A 24,822-nucleotide genomic window follows, 5' to 3' on the forward strand; every position below is an offset into this window, starting at 1 on the left:
AAAACATTCTTGCATTAGTTTGATTTATTTTAAACCGTGGAAGGAAAATGAATTAAGAAAGGTGTTGAAATAAAAAGGATATGAAATATACATGTAGCATTGTTCAATAAAATAGGTTTGCACTTCCGTGATATCAATATAACAAAAATAATTTTACATTTCTATGCTTTAAGACCTTCAATAACTACATGTAGTAATTTTCTCTTGTTTTCCTAGCTAAAAAAATTTTTGTAATACATTTAGAAATTGATGAAATACTTTTAGAAATTGATGAAAACTCCCTCCTCTCTCCCTGATGTATGTGTTAGTTTCAACAATATTTATTCAGAAACAGGTGATTAATCATATTTACAAACTAAGAATTATATATAAGATTGAGAACCAAGCCAAAGGCTTATATCAATGTCTGTTAAATCATAACCCCATCGAGTTAAGGTAGGGTCATAATATGGGGTAAAAATTTCTAATGAGATTAAAGAGGGTAAAAAAATATTTTAAAAGAAGCCCATAGGCCAAACGCTTATCCAAGTCACCTGGCCCTGCTGTTCTTTAGAAGATCTTTACTGTCTTTTATACCATGACAAATCATGACCCCAACCTAGTCGTATGGAGTTGTGTGACTTAATTGAACTTGAATCCACGTAACATGGGGATTCCTTAACGCAATATGACTAACATGGCCTCAGTGTTCTAGAGAAGATTTAAGATTTTTTACTCTATTTTCATGTTTTATATAATTTTAGCCCCATTCTTACCCCCAGGGTCCATGAACAAACATCTTACTTTACATTTGCATATTGATATGATTTAGAGCAGCCCAGCTACTCTTGATTATTTTTGTTCAAATTTCCTACATATTTTCATGTAAGCTTTTGATTCGCTATTTAAGCCAACCGTAGTCAAATATGAATCTGCATTATATTGGGATGCATGCATATCATCAATACACACACACACACATATGTATATAATCAGTGGTTTTTGATTAAAAAAGAATTCAAAGATTATATTAATTATATATTCCAATGTAAAACTTTGATCCTCAATGAAGGCCCAATCCTAACCCAGGCCATGCTTTGAAGATGGGATATCATTTTATCCACAGATTGAATATGCTGTGCCCAAGGATACTTTTATAATTATGAGACATCATGATTCTTCTGGTCTTGCCATGTATAGATATGACTTATTGTGGCCATACCCTATTCCACGGGGCTATGATTGAAATGAATTGCAATCTGCACTACCTGAAAATGGTTGCATATTGATATGACTTTTTATGACCCTGTCAGTCTAAAGATATTCCCCTATAAATTCCCATAGATATGTTCCCCTGTTGTGGCCCCATCTTACCTCCATGGTCATGAAGTGAACAAACTTGATTCTGCACTACCTAAGAATGCATGTACAAAGTGTATTAATTTGAGAATAATGACCATGCTGTTCATGAGAAGAGTTTTCCTATGTAAAATTTTAATTCCCTATTTTGACTCCCTCCTACTCCCTGGGCCATTGATTTCTATTGTTTTGGATCTACAATACCCGAAGACGATTGTTTATAAGCATGACTATTCAAGGCTTAGCACAAATTTGTAAAAGACTTTTTTACTATATGCAGTCACATGTTTAATTTTAATCCCTATTGTGGCCCTACACTACCCCTTGGAGCTACAAATTTAATAAATTTGAATCTGCACTTTCTGAGGATGCTTACATATTACTGGGACTAATCAAGAATTTTGAGTTGCTGTTCTGGAGAAGAAAATTTTAAAAGATTTTTTCCTATATATCCTCATGTAAAACTTTGACCTCCCATTGTATTTTCGTGATACTTCCGGGGACTATGAGTTGAAAACTTCTTAATCTTAAATCATTTACAATATGTAGTAATCGTTCACATACGTTTTGTCGTTCCTAGTCTTGTGGTCATTGAGAAGAAGATTTTTTAATGATGTCACCATATTTTTAATATTTTTTTTAATTATGTCCCCATTGGAAAGGGTGTTGAACCTTGATTTTATCAATTTTGAATCCCATTTACCCAAGAATGTTTTATGGCAAGCTTGGTTGAAATTAACCTAGTGGTTTTGAAGAAGTCGAAAATGTATAAAGTTTACATAAACAGTCAGACAGATGGACCCTGGGAAATACGTGATCAGAAAACGTCACTTGAGCTATTAGCTCAGGTGAGCTAAAATCTTATTCTAAAGAACAATAGGACCCAGGTGAGCGTTGTGACTCACTGGTTTCTTGTTAAAAAGAGGCCTAACATGAAACACTAAAGACAACATTGCATTGGACCTAATGACAAATTGAATTTGTAAATCAAATCATTACAACGTCTATAGAATTTGTTTGCTGAATTTAAACGAGACTGTTGACACTCTTGTAAGATCAATTAATTTGTCAGGAGCCTACCGTGATTTGAAAATGTATTATACAAAGAACATGTTCTCGCATATTGAATCAGTTGAAAGACATTAATACCATATGCAGGAGCGAGGGCGAGTCAATAAGTAACCAGCCTATCCCATTTCCGATTGACCGAGACGGTCATGATTTCCATGCCTTGTTTCAATACATGGTTTATACCTGGGCACAAAATTGCACGGGTATCGAGCCAATTTTTAATAAGATGTTGAATGTCAAACATGGCTGGTGATGCATAGGCATGCTTTTCATCTATAGTTAAGTACCGGGCTATAATTCGGTACTTAAAAGGTAAAACAAGCAAGGAAATACACGGCGAGTTAGCCAATGTTTATGGGTCTTCTGAACCATATTATGCTCCAGTTAAATTCTGGGTACCCGGTAGGGGAATTCAAACGCGGTAGAACATCTTTAGAAGATGAAGCCAGGTCTGGACGCCCATTTGATGCCACCGACGAAGAAATGTGCAAGAAAGTTCGGAATTTGGTATACTCTGATGGGCGAATTAAGGTGGAAGAAATAGCGTAGGTATTAGGCATTAAACATGGTAGCGTTTCAACAATCTTGCATGATCGTTTAGGTACCGTAGAAAGATGATTTTCTTTTGCGTCTGGTGACTGTAGATGAGACTTTGGTTCATCATTATGAGCCAGAGGATAAAGCTCAGAGTCGTCAGTGGGTAGGGTCTAGGTCTTCGAGGCCAAAGAAGTTCAAGACGCAACCATCTGCTGGCAAGGTGATAGCCACAGTATTTTGAGATGCAAAAGGCGTATTATGTTGGGCTTTTTACCTAAGAGAAGTACAATAACTGGAGTGTACTATGCAAACTTGATAGACCAGCTGAGAACCGCCATCCGTGAAAAACGCCGAGATAAACTATGTAAAGGCGTTTTGCTGCAACATGACAACGCTAAAGTCCACACTTGCAAAGTTACAATGGATGCTGTAGAGCGAAACGGGTATGAATTAATACTGCATCCTTCCTATCTGACTAGTGACTTCTTCGTATTCCCAAACTTGAAAAGGGATATCCATGGATGTCATTTCCAGTCTGACGAAGTCGTGAGGACAGTTGAGGAGTGGGTCAATGGAAAGGACCCTGACTTTTTCAGTTCTTGGTTGATGGGACTTGAACACCGTTGTTCTAAGTGCATCACACTAGAGGGCAATTGCATCGAAAAATAAGAGGTGGATCTCAACTGGAAATAAGTTAGGCTGGTTACTTATTGACTCGCTCTCGTAATAATGATTTCAATTGATATTGGAAGTTGACGATGAATAAGCTGAAGTCATCCCGTTTGTCATCATGTTGAATTCTTAATTTGCCGTTAACATCTATATTCAATAGAATATCTAAGTACGAAGCAGACGTGAAAGACTTTGCGGTGTACTTTATTTCGAGTTCTCTTGGATATATTGAATCGACATAAATGAAAATGAGTATTGTTAATAGATAAAACGTCGTTGACATATCTAAATTGGAGATGAAGGCCATAACAAGAGATTTTTTCTTCGCATGCAGATGCTTTTGAATAAATTCTTCCTCATAAGAATGAAAAAAAAAACCCAGGTTAAATAACAAAGAAACACAATTCGTGCCCAAGGGAATTCCAACGGACTGTTGGACGACCTGATCACCAAGGACTACAAATATATTGTCAATGAGGAACACCAGCATCCTTTCAATATCAACCTCAGAATACTTGTACGTAGAATCAGAGTGGTGTTTAACAAAGTAATTATTAGAATGATTAATTACTAGATTTTATTACTTCCTTTTTTCCATTTTTTGTTGAAGAAGCAAATGTCTATGATGTCAAAACGTTTATTCTTTAATTCATCGTGCAGAATGGTCGTGTAAAGTGTTGAAAAGGTATGCGTTTTGCTGTTTTTGATTTAGGAAAAGTTTGTGATTTCAAATTTACAAGGCTTTCTAGAACTTTTTAGAATTCTTATTTGATTTACACTTCCTCGCATATGTTGTGGCACGTATGAAGTCTCTCCTTCACAGATGTTGATATTTTCGTGAGGAACAAACTTAAGAGCTTGGTAGAACATTAACTGGATGCAGCAATGTATTTATGTGGGAGTATTTGTAAAGTTTGCAATCCAGTATAGGTACGCTAATTCATTCGAACCATTGACTGGGATATTAAATGTATCTAAAACGGAAGCATGGTTTTGAAGAATTTCATCTTTTCAAAGCAAATTTGGAGTAAGTAGGATTACGAAATGTGGAATTAATGTCAAGTTCGATTAAAATACAGTTGTAATAACGAACCTTATAAACAAGGACAATGTTGTTACAAGCTTTGTCAGCTGGAACCAAAAGTATATTCTTCATGTAACCTATCTGATTCTTTGATCACTTCTGGTTTACTAAACACAAAATTTTAGATGGTAAGAAATTTTCTTTTCATGTGTCTAATACGGGATCTTAATATTCCTCTTACACTTCGTATACATTCTGACAAGGTGTAAAATTCTTTCTTTTCATATTTACTTCGTCGACAGAATTCATAACAGAGATGTTGGGTGTGGACTTGAACTTGAAATATGATGGAATAAAAACCTTACTCCTCCTAGGCACCTGGTTCCACCTCTGGTATATCCAGGGATCCGTGTTTGCCCAACTCTCTATTTTGTAATGCTTATAGGAGTTATGAGATTGACCACTGTTCGTTGTCTTCACCTCTCATGAATAAGAATGTTGCTTATGTTGATAGTATTTAATCCTTGTTAGTAAATTTAAATTTCAGGAACTGACGGTGTGATTTTGGGGGATATAACGTAAGGTAAAAGAGAATCAAATGAGATATCGTATACGAGGGCTGTTCGATATGTAATGGGTATTGTACCATAGCGCAATAACGCTTTGTGCGATTTCGTGGATGATGATACTCTTGCATAGCTCTATTCAATACCTTTCCAACGGTATAAACAAGAACCTTCAGCTCCACATAGTTTTAAATTTGTAGTCATTTCAATAGAGCCAGTCGTTGACCACTGTTGTAAAAATGGTTGGGAAACGGGTTGAGAATATTTAAGAAATTAGATCTTTTATAAAAGTTCGCACAAAATTCGGCCATTCGGTAATGCAGATTTTTACTGAAATGGGGGAAGTTTATGGGTCTGATAAGGTATCTTATGAGACAGTTCGTATGTGGAAAAAAGACATTTCTGACTGGCACAGAGTCCGTCAAAGATGCAGCAAAATCTGGCCGACCTGTGACTGTAACAGGGAAGGCAAATGTCTCAAAAGTCAGGAAAATTGTAAGTGATGGCAGATACACGATTTGTGATATTGCTAAAGCTGTTGGCATATCGCTATCGCGGGTGCATTTCATTTTGATAGAGTATTTTGAAAGTACGAAAGATTTCTGCCAGATGGATACCGCATATATTGACAGATGACCAAAAACGGCTACGAGTACAAACCGCTAAGCAATTGGTCAAAATGCTTCCCAAATTCAATCAAAGAGAATTTGCAAACATTGTTACTGATAACGAAACGTGTTCACTATTTCGAACCCGTAAGAAAGAATGGAAACAAAATATGGCTAACTAAACACGGTATAAGGCCTGTAGTAGTAAAAAAAAAAAACCATAAGCACAAGGAAAGTTCGTTATTGCATATTCTTCTCACGTAATGGTTTAGCCGTACAAATTCCGGTGCCGAATGACAAAAGTGTTACAGATCGGTATTACCGAGATGTTATACTGAAAAATCTCAAGAAATATTATCATAAACCACGCTCTGTGGCAGGATTTAGGCATGTTCGTCTACTTAATGTTAATGCTCCATCACATACATCTGAGCTTGTGAGGCAATTTTGGAAGTCGGAGAAGGTTACCGTCTTGCCACACCCACCATACTCTCCAGATCTAGTCCAATGGATTCAGAAATTTAAATGATGTATTTCAAACCGCGGAGAATACTTTGAAGGGATGTAATGTCCATTTCACTATTTGAGTTGAATGCTTTTGAGATATCGTACAATACACATTATATATCAAACAGCCCTAGTACATGTATATTTGGACTTTTATCTGAACGATGCCCATGACTCCATTTATGTTTTTGTGCATTGAAATTTACATTATTTCCATGTGGACTAGTTCGAGCGAAGTCAAAAGTTATTCTTAGCACTGTCATATTGACTCGGAATAGGGATAGAGAAGACATAGATAGTACCAATAAAGTCATCAGAGTTTAATGTCTACGGAATCTTTGTCAGTCCATCTACAACTGTAGTCTTCGAAGTCCCATTGAGAGAGGAATTCATATAATTGCATATGCACTTGTTTTCCGATCTATTATGTTCTTGGTTTTTTTAAATACAGTTTAAAATAAAGTCCCATCGTTTTGGACGTTAGTAAACACGGTATGCAACTTTTACATCTACAAAAGTTTGTAACCAGATGTATATTTATACATTTGAGTATATTGGTGCATGTAAGTGTAAGAAACTTGGTTGTTCTTGTGTTTCAACAAGAACAACTTGCATTTGCACTTGATTGATACCTGTGAACTAAACAAGATCTAGACATTATATTTTTAGAACGATGTTTGTCAGAGTTCAATATAATGATGTAATGCTAGTATACTGTCAATGTGTACTCTCAAGAAGTGGAATTCTCTCGAAGTTTGGTATAGTACAAATCAGCTATAAGTTATGATAAGCACTCTACCATTACCATTCAATATTTATATTACTGGGGACTCAATTAACGGCCGATTTGTGACAGCTTATTCTAGTGTATGAATTCAGCACGGCGGTAAACAAACATCAGACACTGTTTTGTGAACTTTTATTAGGCCTACTGTATGTTAGTATTCTTTCATTGATATATTTTCTGTAAATAATTTTAGATAAATGGTTAAATCTTCGAATTGTTTGTGATTGGTTTATACTGGTCATGGGCTTATTATATACCCATCAAGGTATCGTTCTTTGATACTGTGGATTTCACAGCGTGTGATCCGGTTTTCCGGATCACCACACTGTGATATTCTGATTCCGTATCAGTATCCTCTGAAACTGATGCCGTCACAATGACGTCACAATGCATCAACGCAACGTTATTTGTGGAAATATATTGACCTCGTCACAAAACAAAACTGCGTACACAAAACATAATTTCATAGTATGTCTGTGTTTTTGACAATTTGGATTACATTTATTATCTTATAAATGTGGATTTAAAATGCAGAAGGGGGTATATAATAAATTTATCATTACTACAGTAACTTGATCCGCAGAGTTGGATCACGTTTCGTTGACAGGCGCGGATCATCAGATCACACGAGACGTACAAATGCAAATTATTCAAATCGTCAATGAAACTTTAATCTGCATCCTATATCAGTGCCTTTCTGCTTTGTCTTGCGTGAAAAGGTTAATAAAACAAACAGTGATCAATCTCATAATTTCTATAGAGAATACAACATTAAGAGTAGGGAAATATGAACCCTTGGGCATACCAGAGGTGGGATCATGTGCCTAGGAAGAGTAAGCATCCCCTGTTGACTGGTCACACTAACCGTGAGCCCTATATTTTCATCAGGTAAACGGAGAAATCCGTGGTCAAATTCAGTATGCAAACAACCAACTGCCTCAATTGATATAAAAATATCAGAAAGCATTTTACCCGATTTAAGGTTATAATGGTAAATCAGATCCTTTTAACGACCATAAAGTTTGCAAAATGCTAACTTTAAACGAGCCTGTTGAAACCCTAGAGCATCAACTTATTTGTCAGTAGCCTGCCTCGATTTAAAACCTGACCATATGAAGGTGATAAAGGAATATTAATACATAACTATTGGAAGTTGACGATAGAGAGGCCGAGATCATGAAAGGTGAAGATAACGAACTGTGATCTATCTCATAACGCCTATATATTTTCAATGAAATATCTAAGTATGAAGCAGAAGTGTACGACTCTGTGGTGTCTTTTATCTCGAGTTCACGGATTTATGAAATCGACATATGAATGAAAATTAGCATTGTTAAGAGATACAACGTCATCGATATATCTAAATGTCGCATTTTAGGCCACAGCAAGACAAATTTTTTTGTCACGTAGAAGTTTTTGAATACATTTTGCATCATATGAATATAGACACAGATCAGCTAACAAAGGATTACGTTTCATGCCCATGGGAATTCCAACGGACTGTTGGAAGATCTGATCACCAAAGACCACGAATACATTGTCAACGAGGAACATTTTCTTTTAATTTTAACTTCAGAGTACTTGTGTGTGAAATCAGAGTGGTGTTTAACAAAGTAATTTTTTGGATGACTAATCACTAGATGTGAATATTTTCGTTTTCCATTTTTGTTAAAGAAACTGTCTATAATATCAAAAAGTCTAGTCTGTAATTTATCGTGACGAATGGTCGTGTAAATTGTTGAAAAATCATATGTTTTGATGTTGTTGATTTGAGAAAAGCTTTGCGATTTCAAGTTGTTGTTGTTTTTTTAGATGCTTTTTTTTTCTCATGTAGAAGCTTCTGCATGAATTTAATCTCGTAAGAATATAAAAAGAAGTCAGTTAATAAGAGAGTACAATTCAAGCCCATGCATCGGAATTCCAATAGACTTTTGGAAGACATGATTACCAAAGACTACAAAGACATTGTCAATGAGGAAATCAAACATCTTTTCAATATCAACTTCATAGTACTTGCATTTTTAATGGTATTTGAATAATGGATGACAACACCTATATGACCTTATGACTACATCATGAGGAAATATCCCTCATCTCTTTTGTCTATGAAATGCATCCACAATGCCAGGAAATACCTAGTAACCTTCATACTGATTTACAGGCAGTTTGGTAGTGCATATGACCGCATTAAAACAGTTACAATTACACAACAGAGATGGGGCGATTACATTGTAAATGTAATTGATTACGATTACGATTACTTTGAAAATCTATGATTACGATTACGATTACACATATTTTGAAAGTAATTGATTACAATTACGATTACTGTGAAAAGTAATCATGATTACATGCTTTTGAACAAGAAAAACAACAAATATTTACTGGTTTTATTAATAAGATACATTGTATAATACACTTTATATATTTATGTACAGTCTTTCATAAGTATTGGTAACATGATAACTGGTAAACAAGTAACAATAGATCAATGAGATGTACAGTAAATGATACAGGGTATACTAGTTCAGATTATTAAGTTTAATTTAAACAGATTTAGACCTTAGTTGCTATTGAATACATGCAAATACTGTAAGTATAATATCATATAGATATGGATAAATCTTATGATGGCACACATAACATACATAAGCTCTAACTGTTATCTATTAAATAATTATTTTAATATAAATATAAAGTAATCATTGTAATCATTATTGTAATCATAAATTACGATTACTTTGCCAAAGTAATTGATTACGATTACTTTGCTTTAAAAACAAATGTAATCAATTACGATTACGATTACTTAAAAAATGTAATCGATTGTAATCAATTACGATTACTGATTACGATTACCCCATCTCTGTTACACAATAGGAGTAAAATGTCCATCACCTTTAATCTTCCATGTGTAAAATTTGCACATACATGTATTTGGAAATGGGCGCCGCATGTGACGGGTTTTGCAATTGCATCGCTTGGCTTTTTCAGTCAAGTGGAGAATAACCTGACGGGAAATGCCGAGCGATGACCAGCTTGTGGGGCGTTTGGTCATAGGATTTGAGATACGTGAGATGGAGACTTCATATTTAGTGAACTAAAAGGTCAAAGGTTTGGACCTGATAAAGGCTGGTATTTGACCTTACTAGTCCAGGGCCACACTTGATTGATGCCGGGTCACAGTTGAGTTTGTACTTTACCAGTCCCGATTCAAGGCGTATCACACATATGTCTTGTTGGTTTTAAAGTCCATATTCTATCTGTAATGACAGATTCAGACATAGAGGAGATGAAAAAGTTTATATTGGGAAATTATGCGCAATTTCTTTATTATGCAAATGCAGGTATGTTTCCAGTACACAGTATGGACATATTGGATGTAAATGGTAAGTACATGTACATGGTCTTAGAAGTTTGTTTTAAGACTAATGCTAGAAGAAGATTTCTACATATGGGTTTATTTTTCCGTGATTCTTGCACTTCATTTACACAGCTGTTTTGTCTTTCTTGAACTTGTTCATTGGTTAAATTAGCTGTAAATATTAGACCATGTCATCCTTGTCATAGCAGACAAATAGCCGCTCTACACCATCACAATTAAAAACTTTAGTATCGTAGCCAACATGAAGAAATGTATAAAACCGGTGAATAATCATACCGGCAAATTGAAACAACAATGTCAATCCAAACGTGAATATAAAAATCATGGAAATCGGCTCTACTTCGAAGGTTCCATCTTTATTGGGACATGGAATAGAAATCTGTATATTTCCTTTGAATTCATTGACCTGTGTCATCATGAAAATTGACGTGACGAAAAGAGCGTTAACGATGAAAAAGAGGAAATACACCGTGTTTCTTAAGGATCTCATGATGCCATCCACCTCTTTCCGTTTGTTGAAAGTATCAACCTCTGGAGAAAGATGATCTTCAATCAGCCATTCCCAAAACTTTTCTTCGTTTTCCTCCAAGCGATATCCTTAAAAGACGTAATACATTACACATAGTTGTTCACAGTGAAATGAATTCAATACAAGGCTTATGAGATTGTTCTAATTCAGTAGCCAGGAATTTCTAAATTTGCTTTTGAAATGAAGGCTAGTGGATAATCAAACACATCCGTTATATGAATTAGTGAAATAGGTTGTCCAAGTTTTATTTTAAAGCGTATGTGTGTCTAAACATGTGCTTAAAGCGTTATCTTCAAATTTCTATTGAAATCCAAAACTAAAAAATGGAACTCTTCGGAAGAAGTTACGAAAATCATGCTTCACTTGGACAACTCTTGCATATACAAATATTAGTGATGGCTAAGGACGATTTATTTCTCATACAAATATGTCTGCCTGAGTTAGAAATGAATTTTACATTTCATTTCTTGATGGCGGTATCATAGGGAAAATTGGACGGAAAACTTCATATTGATGAAAAATTGTAGATTTTTTTTACTTGTTGTATTTAATTTTCTTTGCTTTAGTTTGGTTTACATGTAAAACACTTTAATAGGGTAACTATATTGATTAGATCAAGCGGCTATATAATGTACAATAATGATAAAAATAATAATAATTCTTTGAATGTTGCGTGGGAATACATGTATATAACAATGAAAACATCAACACTACGTTCAAAATGACTGTGCGTTCAGATCAGGTAGAGCTACTAAGCAGAATTATATGGATTTGACACCAAATTAAAGGTGCATTTTGTTTACAATGATTTTGAGGAAATTTCCATTCTATAAATAGCGCTAAAATTAGAACGGAGAAGAAGCATTCCAGAGAAAGACGTTCCGAGGGCTTAGTGTAGATTAACTCCGAAACAAATTTTTTTAATTATAAAATCACACGAATTTTTATTCCATCAGCATCGTTGTTAGTTATCACTTTAAAAGTTATGAAATTATTCAAAATCATTTTATGCTGCAAGCGAATATCCTAGAGCCAAAAACATGAGTTATTAGATCAAATTGCTGATGTTTGGTTGCGGAAGACGACTCAAATAATTCACAGCACACCATATTTCCTCTAACGTATGTGGATGTTTACCCAATGTTAGATTTACACGATCCATTGCCTAACAGCCAATGGTAAGCGATGATATAGTAAATAATCACATTTTGTATATCAATCTCACGGTACTTAGCAACATCGTGAGTGTGGGGAGGGTGTGTCTCGAGCTAGAGACATCCCACTCCTTCTCTTTGCTTCTCATGTGAAGTACTTTTACCTTTATTATTACATACAAAGCTCGTTATTTTTACATGCAAACATAAATTTGTTCGCTGATTACTTTTGATAGTTGTGATAAATGGTCATGTAAATACAAGGAGTGTGGATGGACTTGGGGCCGGAGCCTTATGTGCTTTCTAGCACGAAGAGTATTAAGTAAGTAAGTAAATGCAAGGATGATTATACTGAAGGATACTCACCTCCACGATTTTGGGGTTTAGGCAGAACTACATATATATGTATATTCTTGCAAATTAAGATTTTTCAGACAGATACTCTGAAGTACTCTAAAGTTGAAATAAAAAATATGCTAGAGTTCCTCATTGACAATATCTTCGTGGTCTTTGGTGATCAGGTCTTCCAACAGTCTGTTAGAATTCCCATGGACACGAATTGTGCTCCTTTGTTAGCTGACCTGTTTTTATATTCATATGAAGTAGAATTTATTCAAAAACTTCTACGTGAGAAGAAAAAATCTCTCACTGTGACCTTCAATTCGACTTTTAGATATATCGATGACGTTTTGTCTATTAACAATGATAGCTTTCATTCATATGTCGATTTGATATATCCCTGTGAGCTCGAAATAAAGGACACCACAAAGTTGTCCACTTCTGCTTCATACTTAGATATTTTATTGAAAGTAGACATTAACGGCAAACTGACAACTCAACTGTATGACAAACGGGATGATTTCAGATTCTCCATCGTCAAATTCCCATAGTTATGTAGCAATATTCCATTATCACCTGCATATGGTGTTTATATATCTCAACTGATTCGATATGCAAGAGCTTGTTCTGGGTATAGTCAGTTTTTAAATCGAGGTAAGCTAATGACAAACAAGTTGATGGTACAGGGATTTCAACAGTCTCGATTGAAGTCAGCATTTCGCAAATTCTATGGTCGTTATAACGATCTAGTTCGTCAATACAACCTCGCATTGGGTCAAATGCTGTCTGACGTGTTTCACACCGATTGTTAAGCCGTTCTTGGCACACTGATTTTGACTGCGGATAACTCCGTTTACCTGATCAGGATATGGGGCTCACGGCTGGTGTGACCGGTCAACAGGGGATGCTTACTCCTCCTAGGCACCTGATCCCACCTCTGATGTGTCCAGGGGTCCGTGTTTGCCCAACTATCTATTTTGTATTGTTTATAGGAGTTATGAGATTGATCACTGTTCGTTATCTTCACCTTACAGATATGAAAGTTTTTATCAACATTTGTCCCACTTTCACAATCGACGCTTAGTGTCTGAACTCATCATATCTTATACAGATAGCGTGCTTATTTACTGAACAGTTGTCAATTTAATGTGGAAAAAAAAGATCTCGTTGGTCATCATTCTCTCACCAGAGAGCGCATTACACAAGCTTAACTTACATCCCTGTTAATGCTTGGAATCACGTGACAAAATAATCACATGATAAAACATTCATTCTCGTTTCCTTTCCCTTTAAAAGTTCTGGTAACAGGTGATACACCAGGTTCTTTTCATAGCCAACTGCACTTTTTTCAAGTACATTTTTACCACTTATCTGTTTGTCTTTTACTTTACAAGTTTTATCGTATTTTGTACAGCCTTTCTTACTTTTGATTCCATGTTTACATTAAATCTCACCACGTGAATGTCTTACATTCATACGCATAATACGAAGTAGTTCCAAATTTAGGATCAGAAAACAGCGATTTTAAACAATTTACAAGAAACATGAATTTGATTGCACTGAAAGCATTTCATGATATGACTAAATATTTAGTCCAAAACATAAATGTTGGATATTAGAAACTTTTACAAGTTTTCTGTAAATTGAGCTATATTTGGAATAGTGCACGGGACTCTGGATAGAGAATGGTTACACGAAAATATTAAAGCTGTGATGGAATCGGAGATGAAATAGTAGTTCCGATATTCCGTATTTATTCACGAGGAATTTTAAAAACTCTTTTAAAAATGAAGAAAATTGTAAACCGGGTAATATTTTCTTGAAATTGTCATAATTCCTATTGTCAGAATACGATATGCTTTAGATATTTTTTCTCCTGGATCTTTGACATTTGTTACACAAAATAAATCCTACCTATTGATGTAGATGCCTCCAGCACCGTTTTCTGTTTGGTTTTTACTCTGCATGTGTAAGTTCCGGCGTCCCCCTTTTCTGCGTCTTTGATTACCAAGGTGTTATTTTTTTTAATTTTGTACTTATAATTATGTGTTATTTTCATATCGTCTTTCTTCCAATCCAGAGATTCCAAATTTATAGATGTCTTGCAGATTAGTTTGATTTTCACCTTTTTTGCATTTGGATCAATTATTTCCGGACTCTCCAGTCTAATTGATGGTTTAACTACAACGAAGTTCAAATAATTCAAACCTCAATCTGTTGTTATCAAAACAATAACTACAACATTCAGTTAAAATGTCTAATACAGTGTACTTTAGGATGTAAAATAAAAATTATATATGTGTATATCTTACTTTTATTCTTTTCTGAATACTATTGAATTGGTAATTTATAATACTGGTATGTGGGTAAAAAAAATATCTGAAATGTATATCAGATTCTGTGAAAAGGGTGGCCGAATGGCGACTTAGTATGAAGGTTCATTGAGTTTTGAATATAATTCAATATTGATGCAGATGAAAGAGTGGGCATTTTTAGAATTACATGTAAATTAATTTTACAGTCAATACATGTCATGCGATGTTAATTGCAGATGACATACTGAATGAATGATGCCTGTATGTGAACTTACCAATGTCTAGCGTGATACTATCCCATTTTGTGAAATGTTTTATGATACATCTGAAAGCACTTTTCCCGTCGTCGGGGTGTTGGATAACAAGAACAGATGGAATATTTTTATCATCTCGAATCATCTCGACATTAGGGTTTCCAAAAAAGTCATTTTCAGTTGTCCCGTCCATTTTTTTCCACATGACTTCTGAATCCGGAAACAATCGTCTCTTGCTCTTTATAGTGCATTTGTAATCCTTGTTGACAATTACAACCTCTTTGGAATCTGGAAGTAGACAAAATGGGTGTATCTGAATGTAAACATATTGTGAATCTGAACGTGACATATACTGGGGTTCTACGAAAGGGTACGAATGATCATTCTGCGCGTCGGAAGTGCAAGTTAATCATATTTTCAATTTTACCAAAACGATAAAGAGAAGTTATCATTAAAAGGAACACAAAATGGTACATTGCATTGTTTTTAATGTTAAAGTGAAGATAGTGAATAGTGATCAATCCCCCAAATCCTATGAATATCTAAAAAAAAAAAAAAAAAATTATTGTTTGATACAAGTTGGCATCGAGTTCCTTGAAATTCGGATCTGCAGCCACAAAGTTATGACCTGTTATGTGTATATGCAAATAAGAACATTATAGGAGCCATGGAATTTGTAAAATATTATTTCTTAATGAGATTATTGAAACTCCTATATTATCAACTAATATTGTCAGTAGTCTGCCTAAGTCATGTATAGGACATTTCTCGAGTATCAAATCAGTTCAGAGACATAACAACAATATGCAAATGATAATGGTACTTTTTTTTTTTTTTTTTTTTTTTATTTTTGTACACATACCGGTATATCAGATATACAATAATATTATATCCAGAGAAGAAGGAAAAAAAACAAAGCATATGAGCTGAAGGTATGTGTGGTTTGAGAAAGAAAGAAGAAGAGGAAGAGAGAGAAGTTAAGAAAACAGAAGGTTCCATCGATTCCATTGGGCATCAAACTTTTCCTTTTTACCATTTTTATACGAAATAAATTTTTGAGTTTCATAAAAAAAATTCATTTGTGAAATTGCAGCACGCACACTCAAGGACTTCTCAGTGCATCTTGCTGTGTACACATAGTATTTAAGCCATAAGACAATAGTGTTTTGTATCAGACTATTATTTTCAATAAAACCAAGAATAAAAGATTTTTTTGTAATAGCTATCTGTAAATCAGTCTTATCTTCTAAAAAATGCTCAAATAATAATGGTACTTTGTTTTACAAAAATGGGAAGATGTCGATGAAAATGTTGAATTTATCCCATTTATTCTTTGTTTGCTATCAAAGCTCAGTAAAACATTTAAGTATGCAATAGATGTGGAAACCGCTTTGGCGTCCTTTAATTCGAGTCAACTGCAATGTAAAGAATCAACACACCAAATAAGTGAATATTGTTAATATATTAAAACGCCATCGATGTATTTAAACGCCATAGCATATAAATACTGTCTCACAAATATACAAACTGGTCGTCTAATAAAGGAGCACAATTCGTGTCTATGGGATATCAACAGATTGTTGGATGACCTGATCTCAGAAGACTACATAGCTATTGTCAATGAGGACCCCAGCATCATTATGATATCAACTTCAGAATACTTGTGGATATGTTTGTTTGTTTTGTTGTTTTCGCCACACTCAACAAGATACCAGTTATCTGGTGGCGCCCAGTTTTTCATTGGTGAAAGAGAGAACCAAGGTACCTGGGAAGAGACCACCGACCTTCCGAAAGTAAACTGGGAAACCTTTTCACTTACCGGCGCGAGCGGGATTCGAACCCGCGCCGACTAGAGGTGAGAGACCGTGTGATTTAGAGCGCGATGCTCTAAAAGAGAGTACTATAAGGACATTACATTTGGCTGTGTAATTGTTTCAGTATCTTTGGTGGATGATACCTTCCACAAAATTAAGTGCACTGCACAATGATTTTGTTGGCGGTTTTCTAATATATAGTTGCAGAACAAGGTTAAATTCAAGCTTCAGCAGAAACTTTATCCCCGCCATATAATGTATACAACAAATTTAATATGATATATTTCCAACCATTTTCAGTCATGGAAATGTTAAAGTGAATTTAAATATGCGCATGAATGTAAACTGACCTATTTCGAATGTCTCTGTGACATCAAACCTTTCTGTGGCAGCAGTATAAGATATCCTACTGACTTTGGATATTGATTTCTTCTTTATTACAAGTTCTCTATTGTTGATCACGTGGCATTTGATTTCCTTCTTGTCTACTTTTTTGATACTTTTTCCATTGATCTTCCAGTCTATCCAGGTTATCATTGGCTTCGATATACCACACTTGAATGTATATCCTTGTGCTTCGTCTATTGAAATCGTCGTCTTTTCTATATCCAAATAGAAAAAAAAAGTTATTGTTAGTGAGAAGGTGAAAATAATGAACAGTACTCAATTTAAAAAAAAATCCCACGTAAAAAAGTAAAAAGGATTAAGATTTGTGCAAACATGGGCCTCTGGGCACACAAGAAATGATATCTGAATTACATATTAGGTTACATTAGGAATGTGTGTTGGTTCAAGCTGACAAAGATTATAACAACATTGTCTGTGTTTGAAAGACTCATTACTACACCTGTATCTTAAAAGAATCGGCTTTAATTCCTCACTGTTTGGTAATCTTCCTTACATTCCAAGTTCCCTTTTCAAAGAAGAAATTCTCCTAAATCATGTTTCAGTTTTAAACACATTTCATATCCCAGCCATTAAACGAATGAATAGGGGATATCGTACCTATACTGGATTCCACAACTACAAAAAGTCCTAACAGAGATACATTGCAGGATCCAGTTAATATTCTAGCAGCCCCTATCTTTCCTCCTCGCAAAAATATAACTAGCTGTGGAGAAAACTTGAGATGCCACACCATATCCAAGAAGTGCTGTAAACCAAATGACGATTCTTAACTCTACCCAAATCAGCCACAACAAAACCAATGTCTTTTTAACACGTTACACGATGAATTAAAGACCAATCTTTTTGACATCATAAAAAACTGCTTTTCTGATTAATCATAACACAAATATATCCGTATCATGTGTTCAGGAATCCAAAAACCTACGTCATTAAACAGCACTCTTAAACTGATATAAAAGATGCTGGAATTATTCGTTGACAATAATTGCGCATTTTTAGTGATCAGTTCTTCCAACAGTTTGTTGGAAATCTCATTTGCACAAATTTTGCGATTTTTTTTTTTACTTATTAACAATAATCATTTTCATTCTTATATCGATTCAAATGAACTCGAAATAGAAGACAATACAGAATCATCCATACCTGCTTCATATTTTGATATTTAACATAGATGCTAACGGCAAACTAGCAACACAACCTTGTGACAAACAAGATGACTTCAACTCCCCGTGTTTGTGTAGCACTATTCTATTATCAACTGTATATGGAGTTTATATCTCTCAACTGAGACGATGGCAATTAACAATCAAGATCTACAACTTACACCAATGCTTATCATCGGCTCGGGTATCGGTGAGCAAGGGTCAATGATGTGGTAAGAAACTGGAGTACCCGTAGGAAACCCACGGGCACGTTTGATTGGGAAGACTCGAGTAACTCTAGAGTGACGCCTGAGCATGCGCAGAGGCTAGCCTACTTGAATGTGAATAAAACAACTGTTGCTCTAGTGTTGTTTTGAAAAATGGCGTTTGATTTAAAAATCGTATCAATGACAATTAAATTTATTTAAATGTGGTAGTTCATTTTAAAACCAAGAAGCATTTAATTTGTATTGCATGAATATGCATGTACATACAGTCCTAAAATAGTGTAAATATCATCCGAATTAACCAAACGTAGACCGTGTATAATATAATTCACCCAAAAAATTTACTTTCTCTACAATATATATTGGAATCAAAACATACATCTAGCAATTGCTTACAAATATATATATTATTTTTTAAAAAACCAGTTAGTTAAACTTTAGTTATATGTATCCTTTGTCATGGTTATTTTGCTCTATATCCCCAAAAAGTTATAATTTCATATGTCAAACTCAATATTTCTCTTCATTCTCCGTCATTTTGAACACTTGATGCTACCTCTAAAGTCAGGAGTAAACTTTTCCAACCTGTGTTCAACACTAGTGTCATGAAATACACGTTTTATTTACAACTCTAGCAACTCGCGTAACTCGAGTTGTTCAATGCAAGGTGAAGATAACGAACAGTGATCAATCTCATAACTCCTACAAGCAATACAAAATAGATATTTGGGCAAACACAGACCCCTGGACACATCAGAGGTGGGATCAGGTGCCTAGGAGGAGTAAGCATCCCCTGTTAACCGGTCACACCCGCCGTGAGCCCCATGTCCTAATCAGGTAAACGGAGTTATCCGCAGTCAAAATCAGTGTGCCAAGAACGGCTTAACAATCGGTATGAAACACGTCAGACAGTCTTTGATCCAATGCGAGGTTGTATTGACGAACTAGATCGTTATAACGACCATAGAATTTGCGAAATGCTGACTTCAATCGAGACTGTTGAAATCCCTGTACCATCAACTTGTTTGTCAGTAGCTTACCTCGATTTAAAAACTGACTATACCCAGAACAAGCTCTTGCATATCGAATCAGTTGAGATATATAAACACCATATGCAGGTGATAATGGAATATTGCTACATAAATGTGGGAAGTTGACGATGGAGAAGCTGAAATCATCCGATCAAACGTGCCCCACGTGTCCCAGCAGGCGATCACCTTGCATGGGAAAAGTTTTGTGGATTTTCGAAATTTATAGTTTCTTTTGGGTGTAAATTTCTGGATATAGTTTCTTTACTTTCAAATTTAACGACATTGTATATTTTGTTTTAGCTTAAAATTCATGGAAAGGGATACCAACGAAATACATGAAAATTGATGGGGGTATGAAAGAAAGTTATACAAGCTATGATTTACCCATTTCAATCTCATCTTTTCTTGCGTGGTACAACACTTCACAAGAGTATGTCCCAGCATGTTCCCTTTTGTTCGCTTCCTCAATGACGTGACGAAGATGATCACGCTTTTCGTCGTATTTTGTTGGTTTCCCTATTTCCGAGTTGTCTTTTTTCCATACTATAGTATCATTCTTCTCTAGGCATTCAATTTCACATAATATTTCAACGTTATCTCCTTCAGCTATAGTATCACATCCATTGGCGACTTTTAATTTTACAATTTGTTGACCTGGATAAAAAGTAAACAACAAATATGTGAATAATTAGCTTACTTTTTTAATGATTCAAATTTTCTTCATTCGTCATTAAATTTTTTAAGCAATACCATCGATAGTCACTGTTGGTGATCCAAATTCAATCTGACCACCCGAAAGTTGAGTTACTTCACATGTGTATATGCCAGAGTCCGATGGCTTTGCATTGTTAATGACAAGTTTTGGAAATCCATAGCTATCCATTTGAAATCGACCGTCCATTTTGTTAATCTCCCTTCCTTCCCTTTTCCATACTACATGAGATTCTGATGCTACATGTCTGTTACATCTCATCACTACTTTTCCTCCCACTGACTGATTAGGTTCATCACATAGTAGCACAAAGTCGTCTGCACCTAGAACAGAGTGTTGAGATGAATCTAATAAAGAATTACAAATTTACTGAAGATTATAAACTGTGTCATTTCTCTCCTTCCGTATTAATTTGATTATTAGATAGTTTAAATGACTTCCAAATGGAAACTTTTATCCTTTCAGGTATCCAGGTGTATTCCATACCCTTCCATGTGTAGGATTTTATTAACAGGATTCCACATCCAGATTTCTTGGTTTATTTAATCAACAAGATTCCACATCCATATACACAGTGCATAATGAAAATGTGAAAATAACGAACAGTGATCGAATACAAAATTTAGAGTAGGGCAATCAAGGACCCCTGGTCACCAGTGGTAGGACCTGATGCCTAGGAGGAGTTAGAATCCCCTGTTGATCGGTCACATCCGCTGTGACCCTATATCTTGATCAGGTAAACGAAGTAATCCTTAGTCAAAATCATTATTTAAAGAACGTCCTAATATTGGTATGAAACACAGCATTCGGCCTATTGACAGTTATATCTGTAAGTTAGATCGTTATTTCGACCATTGAATTTGCAAAATGATGACTTTAAACAAGACTGTTTAAACTCCTGCAACATCAACCTATTTCACAACCTATCTCGATTTAACAACTGATCATACGCAGAACATGTTCGTACCTATCCAACCCAATTTTTGGGAAATTGGGTGAAAGGTATGACCCGACAGGTCTTAAAAAATAATCGGGTTACGGGACGAAATCGGGTTTAGCTTGACAAAATCGGGTGCATTGGTAACTATGCGTTAATTCACCTACTTGATGTATTCTTAGGACACTATGTATACATTGAGACGAATGAACATCGACGGGGAGTGAAAGCACGATTGATTGCACCGTCATATAGTGGAAAACGTTCTACGTGCTTTCAGTTCTACTACAACATGAATGACCAGCACATTGGTACTCTGAGTGTTTAGAAAAAGACGTCTGGAGGCCTGGGAAGACCAATTTGGAGTCTCTCTGGAGATCAAGGGACGGGATGGCAGTTTGGACAAGTGTCCATACGAGGAGGCAAAGCTTACAGTGTAGGCAGTCTGTGTTATAGGCCAAGATCAATGAGAATTCGCGAAAACAATTCTAATTTTGATATGTCATTTCAGTTTTTAAAGAGTTTTTCAGCTAATTTAATACATTTCATATTTTTTGTACGTGTTCTGAAAGTTTGGTTTTATACCAATAGAATTTGATTTGGGCTTGTAATTACAGGTTGTATTAGAGGCAACAAGAGGGTCGGAAATCGGGGATACATTGCAATTGATGATCCGAAGATGTTCACTGGGTCCTGTCCCAAAAGAGGTGAGATCAGAATCAGTATATATTTGGACAGCAGGAAGGAAGAGAAATATTCCCAAGTAATAATTTTTTGTGAAATTATCGAGAACGTTGTTGTTGTGAATATTTCTCCCGGTAAAAAAAAATCCTTTGATGTCTCCCATATTTGTCTAAGATGATCTTGTTCGCAAAAATTTGTCATCATTGGTAAATGGTGAAATAAAGCAATCGTAAATGAAAACTGGTTTACAGTAAAAGAAAATGCTATTTCAGCTTCAGATATTGAATTTGGTTGATAGCGGTCTTGGTCATGTTACTACGTGCATAGGCCATTTCCGGACGAAACTTACATGGAAGCGCCATACAGGGCTGTAAACTGGCATACTTAGTTCAAATGCTAAATGGAATACTGTAAACTGGCATACTTAGATTGAATGCTAAGTGTAATACTGTAAACTTAGTTTGGATGCTGGGTGTAATCCATATTTTTAAGAAGATGGAGCAAGTTTTAATTTTAGAGTAGATTGATGATAATCTGGCCACCATTCTGAGCATGCATACACCATAGTTTCGTTATTTTTTTTACTTGTCGTTTGGACCAAAATAATGAATAAAAAGAACGCAAAGAAAATGCACCAGCGAAATTGGGAGGAGACAGAGATGGCCGTGTTGGCAGAGGCAGTTAAATTTTCCTATACTATACTATTTGGGCACTGCATACTAAATCAAACATATCACTTCATAAACAAAATATATTTTAATCTATATAGGCCTATGAATATATTTTACATCTCTTGTCCTACAATAAGTAGTTGTTTTATGATTTTAAAGGTTATTATATTTTAAGTGCATGTAGGTCGACACGATACATCTACATTGTATATAGATATTAACTATATATTTATACTTTGATTGGATAATTCATGTAGACTCGTGAGCCTAAATGTGTTTGAACAATTGAATATGTGTGCATATTTTACAATTTGGGATTATATACAGGCACGTACCATCGTTTTGCAAAGTATAGATGGGGGTGCAGATGGAAAATAAATCAAATGTTGGCTTTTCAAATAATCTTTTAACGCAAAAAAGGTGTTTCGTCCTATTTGCATAATCGTAATTCGGAGGTAGGGTGGAGTGGGTGATGTTAGAATCTTTTGCAGTGATTTCCACAATTTTCTCTCTCTCAGGTTGCATTTTCTTCAATTGTGGGGGTGCTAGAGTCTTCTATTATGAGTGCCTCAAAACATTTTCCGACATACATCGTGTGGGTTGGGTGGGGATGGGGGTAGACTTCTTCTATTAATGCTCATGATCATACCTCGCTAAATAGTTTTTATTCATAATTTCCTCTCATCCACTTACAGTACAAAAGGGTATTTAAAAAAAACGTATTGCTAGAAAAAGTGGAAAAAGCAACGCAGGACGACCCCCTCCCATTTACTCCGATTTGTACCTGATATACATGTAGATGTTTTTTCTTTATTTGATAACATAAAATATATATCTGTATGGATTATCCTGCACATCACTTATCACCGAAATTCGTCAAGTATCAAACTGTTACGAAGACCTTTTCTTTTATTTGGAAGAACTTTATTATTGATATTGATTAAATTAAAAATCTTGAAAAAAAAATTCGTCTTAATAAATACATAATATAGTTATATGATGTATCTCTTAAGACGGGATATTTTTTAAGATTTAAGATATGCAATGGAAAGTAGTAGATCTTAAGGTGGATCGATCTGACTTATTAATATTAATGGTTGAAAGTGGGAAAACTGTATTAATTTCCACTCAATATAGTTTAATCTAATCAATAACCAAAGAAAACGTGTATGTTGCCACATTTTTAAAGATGTCAGACGTAGAAAAACAGAAGCATATGTAAACATAAAAAAAAATCACCCATTTTCGTTATACAGAATAATTAAAATAGATAGAAAAATGGGTCAAAGACTCAATTGGCCGGGTTGCAATATTTAGAGTAAATAATTTGGGTAGGGATTTATTTGGTGGTAGTTATCTGTTGCGCCGCTCGACTTACTCTAATAATGCAGTCACGGACGACATGTCTCTTACTGTTACCGTGAATAGTCACATTTCCACGTTTGAAAGATGTACACTCGGTCGTGGCGAAATAGGACAATGGATGTCTAGAAACTGTGGACGATGCTGGCTTATTGGCCTCACAAATTCTGCAAAACATTTTGCCATCACGAAAATTTCCTCCGCCATTTCAGGACTGGGGTTCTTCCTTTACGTTTGCATTTCTCTTTAGACATTGCTACGCCATCTTTTGATGCAGAACTTTCCCCGTGTGATTCTTGAATTTCTTTGTTACATGTACAAGACTGAGGCTTCTGTTTTTTACTATTGATAAATCCAAAGTGCTCTAAACCTCGTTTTCCCGCCATCTTGAGTGTTTTGACCGAGACTAAAAATATTTATTCAGACTTCCGATCCCAATTCTAAAATTTTACTGGTTGCCCAAATTTTCTTCACTCGAGAAAATGCGACTTAATTATAATCTCTAGTCGCAAAATTGATTTTCTGGTAGCAAATGCGACCGTTTTACTCGCAACTTGGAGCACTGCTGATATATGTAATATTAAGTAATAATACCTAAAATGAACAATAACTTCAGGTGCTTGAATTGTACATGATTATATGATAAAGAAACAGAATTTCTCTATTTATATTGCAAATTTACAACTCATGCCCAGAAAATTTGACATTCATATATAATTGAATTTTTCCTCAGAGGTAGTGCAACTAA

At 35.1% G+C, this 24,822-nt stretch overlaps 1 protein-coding gene across 1 annotated transcript in view; it reads right to left on the bottom strand.

The window, feature by feature from the left end:
* Window positions 1–9,487: 9,487 nt before the first annotated feature.
* The window catches only part of LOC125646433 (uncharacterized), an 85,345-nt gene continuing 70,010 nt past the window's right edge, over window positions 9,488–24,822 (bottom strand). The window contains exons 17-22 of the mRNA XM_048872705.2: window positions 20,459–20,743; window positions 20,093–20,362; window positions 17,251–17,502; window positions 15,108–15,374; window positions 14,432–14,698; window positions 9,488–11,092 (exon numbers count right to left, since the gene is read on the bottom strand). Coding sequence (XP_048728662.2) covers window positions 10,656–11,092; window positions 14,432–14,698; window positions 15,108–15,374; window positions 17,251–17,502; window positions 20,093–20,362; window positions 20,459–20,743 — 1,778 coding nt within the window. The 3' untranslated portion in view covers window positions 9,488–10,655. The remainder of the gene's footprint in view (window positions 11,093–14,431; window positions 14,699–15,107; window positions 15,375–17,250; window positions 17,503–20,092; window positions 20,363–20,458; window positions 20,744–24,822) is intronic.

This window comes from Ostrea edulis, chromosome 6, assembly GCF_947568905.1.
Source record: "Ostrea edulis chromosome 6, xbOstEdul1.1, whole genome shotgun sequence".
Lineage (NCBI taxonomy): Eukaryota > Metazoa > Mollusca > Bivalvia > Ostreida > Ostreidae > Ostrea > Ostrea edulis.